Consider the following 4344-nt stretch of genomic DNA (forward strand, 5'->3'; position numbering starts at 1 on the left):
CACGCACCCCCCCCACCCGCCCCCAGCCCAGGTGTACTGTACTCGCCCCCACGATGGAGAAGGACCTAGGGAGAGCAGAGGCTGAAAGGGCAGATGGCCCCGCTCAGCCCACGAAAGCACTTAGCCGCCCCCGCGCCTTCCAGGGGACGGGAGGCCTCGTCCAGACAATCTTAAGGGAAGGAAAAGCCAGACTTCGGTTTTGTTTTTTGGGGGAATTATTGTTTTCCTTTTTTTTTTTTAAGTTTCTTTTGGAATTTTGTTTGTTGGCGAATTCTGTGTGATCTTTTTCATAAAAAAAAAAAGAAAAAAGAAAAAGCTATAATTGGAAAAGTACGGTTGTCTGGCGTGGTTCATTTCAGGGGCTGGGGTGGGCCTGGTGTTGGGATGCAGCTCCTGGAGGGAGGCTGACATTTCCAGGAGGAGGAGAGCAGCCAGCGGCTGCCTGCGATTGTTGGCGGGCGAGCCAGTCTAGCGGAAATGGAAAGTTCCCTAGCCTCACCGACGCTGTCCTCGCTGACGCTGCTCAGCAGACACAGTCAGTGGCTACCGGGCGGAGGCTGGCCTGTGTCCGTCGGTGCAGAGTTCTCCCAGCCAGGCTGGAGTGGGCCAAGACGGTAGAGCATAAGGACCCGTGAGCACACCAACATCACAGCTCTGCGGAACAGTCATCAGTGAAAGGACCAGGACCTACCAGAAAGATCTGCAACTGAAGACGTAAAGAAGGAACCACAGTGAGACAGGAGGGGTGGACACCCCCAGGGGCTGAGCCGCACACTGGAGAAGAAGGACTTCTGCAGGAGTGAGCCTCTGAGCCGGACACCAGGCTCCCCTGCTCGGGGTCCTACTCTGGGCAGACACGCCCCCCAGCATCTGGCTTTGAAGGCCAGCAAGGCTTAATTTTGGGAGTTCCACAGGGCTAGGGGGAAAAACTTCACCCTTAAAGGGCACACACGGAATCTCTTGTGCTCCAGGCCTCGGGGGCGAAAGCCATACCTTGATGGGAGATTGGCCAGGTCTCCCAGGTCCTGGGGCGGGGGAGGTCTCCTGGAGACGCAGGGGGTGGGCAGTTATGGCTCACCCTGGGGACACAGACGCGGGCAGCAGCCATTCTTGGGCACTCCAACCATGTGGATGCTGGTGTGCACAGCTGCACAGCTGCGGGGCACCCCCTCCAAGAGCTGGTCCTACCCAACAGCCTGTAGGCCCCAGTGTTAGGATACTGCCTCCCGAACAACTAACTGGGTGGGGGATGCAGCCCCACCCATCAGCAGACAGGCGGCTTGTAGACCCGAGGCCAGCACAGAGCCTAGCTCCCTGGTGCCAGCCTCTGGCCCTGCCCTCCAGGAAGCCGGCTGCAGCCTCAGGCCAGTCTCACTCACCAGGGGGCACACACCACACAGGCAGCAATTCCACTCCGGGGCACAGATTGAGACAAAACCATAGAATTCAAAAAGACACACGCACGCCTACATTCATAGTAGCACTGTTCACAACAGCCAAGACGGGGAAACAAGCTACGTGTCCATCGACAGATGAATGAATAACAGTGTGGTCCATACATGCAGGGGAATGCTGCTCAAGCGTAAAAAAATGAAATAACGCCATTTGTAACCAGAGAGTATTATACTAAGTGAACTCAGGAACAGAAATATCATACGGTATGACGTGGAATCTGAAATATGACACAAATGAAACAATCACAGACAACAGACTGATGGTTGCCAAGTGGGGAGGGATGGAGTGGCAGGTTGGGGTCAGCAGATGTAAGCTTTTATATAGAGAATGGATAAGTGACAAGGTCCTACTGCACAGCACAGGTAACTTCAATATTCTATGATTATAATGGAAAGAATATGTTAAAAGATATTAACTGAATTGCTTTGCTGTACAGCAGAAATTAACACTGCAAGTCAACTATACTTCAATAAAAATGTTAAAACTGAAAAAAAAGCACCCAAAATCTATAATACACAAAAAGGAATACAAACATTAAAAACAGGCGTCATATCATAAGAGAACAAAAGAAAGTTTAAAAAAGAGACCTATAAAATGCAACTCCCAAGCAATTAGCAAGAGGGCTATAAGAAAATATGGATAATTACCTTAGAGACTTCCTTGGTGGCCCAGTGGTTAAAAATCCGCCTTGCAATTCAAGGGACGCAGGTTCGATCCCTGGCCAGGGAACTAGATCCCACATGCCTCGGGGCAACTAAGCCAACGCTCCACAACTAATGAGCCCCTGCTCTGCAACAAGAAACCTGCGCACTGCAACTAGAGTAGGCCCTGCAATTGTAGAAGGTCCACGCGCAGCAACGGAGCTGAACTGCAACAAACGACCCCGCGCTGCCAAAAAACCTAACAAAAACCTATGGAGCTGAATGCTCCCAGCTGCATCCACTCTGGAAGAGATAACGAGGGTGCTGACGGTCTGCGGGGCCCTGAGCCGGCGCGAGATGGAGGAGCCGCACTCTTGCCGGGGGTTCGGGGGATGCTGCGCCAGGGTCTTGGCGCTGACCCCGCCCCGCCCTGCCCCGCTTCCCCCACAACCCCGGCACTGGGAAGCTCAGGCCGGACCCAATGGGCACCCGCCCAGCGCCCCAGCGCCCCAGGCGTGCATGGGACACGGATGGCTTTGCTGTTTGAGGGCGGTGCGTGGAGGGTACAGTGTGCCGATGGCGAAGGCAGCCAGCTCAGCGTCTGCAGAGCCTGGGATGGGCTCCTCCATCTAGGACGGTCCTCGGGCTTTAGAGAAACTGAGTCACGGGCTGGTGCGCGCTCCCCGCCCCCCATCCCTCCACCTCTTCCCCTCTCCTCCCCGGAGCCCCGAGGAGCTGCCCCTGTGGCAACGCCCCGCGTGGGCTCGGCCAGGTCCCCGCCTCCCCAACCCTCCTCCCATGCGCCCACATCAGAGAGTACACCGACCCGGTTTTCGGGGAGACTGAGACACAGGACAGCGGAGGAATCTGCTCCAATCACAGTCTGTCAGCGACAGAGCCGAGACCCGACCCCAGAACGCCCCCCAGCCCGCTTCCTCGCTCTGACCCTGGACGACAGGGCCGAGCTGCCGTCCCTTCTCCTCCCCCGTTTCCAGTGGGCCGCCCTTGAAAGCCCACGCGCATCCTGTCCGCGCCCCTCCTCACAGCTCCGTCCTGGGCCCGCCACGTGCGTGGGGGGAAGACTGGTCCCAGTCACCGCCAGCCTTGCCCCACCAGGACCCCTCCTCCCACCCCGGCGGGCAGAGACGGCGGTGGCACAAACGTGATTTCCAGGCGTTGGTGGGGCAGAGGCTCTGCCTTCATCTTTAATGGCCAGTGCGGTACAGTCAGTGGACCGACGGGTGGACGGGACCCAGAGGGGGTGGGAGGGCACCTGTCTTGCCCCTGGAGAAGCCCGCCGCTGGCAGGATGCCCCGGGAATCCCCCCAGCTCGGGGTGCTGAGCCAGCCTGGAGCTCTGGAGGGACCCCCCCCCCTTCTATTTGCCAGGCACCCCTGGGCACGTCTGTTCCACCCCCCCCAGGACAGGGCTCAAGGCTAGGTCGTGGGGTGTGACTCCAGCCAGGCTATGGGCCCTGGTCGTGGCTCTCAAACTGTCTCCTCCTGTATCACAGGCGGCTGGAGGAAACAGGGAGGTCGACCGGGCTCCCTGGGCAGACAGACCCCCAGGCCTGCGGCGTCAGGGGGGTACTAGGGTGCATGGGTGGTGCTGGCGCGGGGTGGGCGCACCCAGGCTGCAGGCCCCTCGTAGCGGGGGTGTGGGGGGAGGCCTGTGGGAGTGGGGTCCCCAGTGGAGGGGGAGGTGCCGCGGACGGTGGGGTCAGGGCCGTGGGGCCCTCAGAGAGGACCCAGGAGGGGACACGGGCTGGCGGTCTGCTCTCCCGGGCGGGGACGGCTGTGAGTGACCCAAGAGAGCGGGGCCGGGCGGACACGGGCGGGGGGCGAGGGCAGGCGTGAGACGGAGCGCGGAGCACAGCCGCATCCGGGGCGGCGCGTCCAGGCCTCCGAGAGCGGGGCGGAGCCCTGGGGCCGGAGCGCCAGGAGGTGGTGGTTTCTGGCACAGGGAGGCGGCTGGGCGCCCCCAGGCACTGCAGGCAGGGGTGGGGAGGGGGCCCCGGCGGCCCTCCCTGGGCGGGGCTCAGAGGCCGGCAGGAAAGGAGGCGTTGGCGGCGGAGGGGCGCAGGCAGCTCTGGTGGGCGTCCCGCGTGAGGCTGTAGGTGCAGTAGGCCACGGCCGAGCCCAGCGTCAGCCCCGTCATGTAGGACACGGTCATGGTGTTCCCTGCGGTCAGGACCGGGACTCAGCGGGCGGGGGTCGGGGCCCCTGGGGGGCGGCGGGCCACGCCTGCA

At 60.5% G+C, this 4344-nt stretch overlaps 1 protein-coding gene across 1 annotated transcript in view; it reads right to left on the bottom strand.

Annotated features, from left to right (window-relative positions):
- Positions 1-4133: 4133 nt before the first annotated feature.
- Positions 4134-4344, bottom strand: part of SLC29A4 (solute carrier family 29 (equilibrative nucleoside transporter), member 4) — a 10375-nt gene continuing 10164 nt past the window's right edge. Inside the window, exon 11 of the mRNA XM_010845797.1 lies at positions 4134-4285. Coding sequence (XP_010844099.1) covers positions 4134-4285 — 152 coding nt within the window. The remainder of the gene's footprint in view (positions 4286-4344) is intronic.

The sequence above is a fragment of the Bison bison genome, unplaced genomic scaffold (genome assembly GCF_000754665.1).
Source record: "Bison bison bison isolate TAMUID 2011002044 unplaced genomic scaffold, Bison_UMD1.0 scf7180017864223, whole genome shotgun sequence".
Lineage (NCBI taxonomy): Eukaryota > Metazoa > Chordata > Mammalia > Artiodactyla > Bovidae > Bison > Bison bison.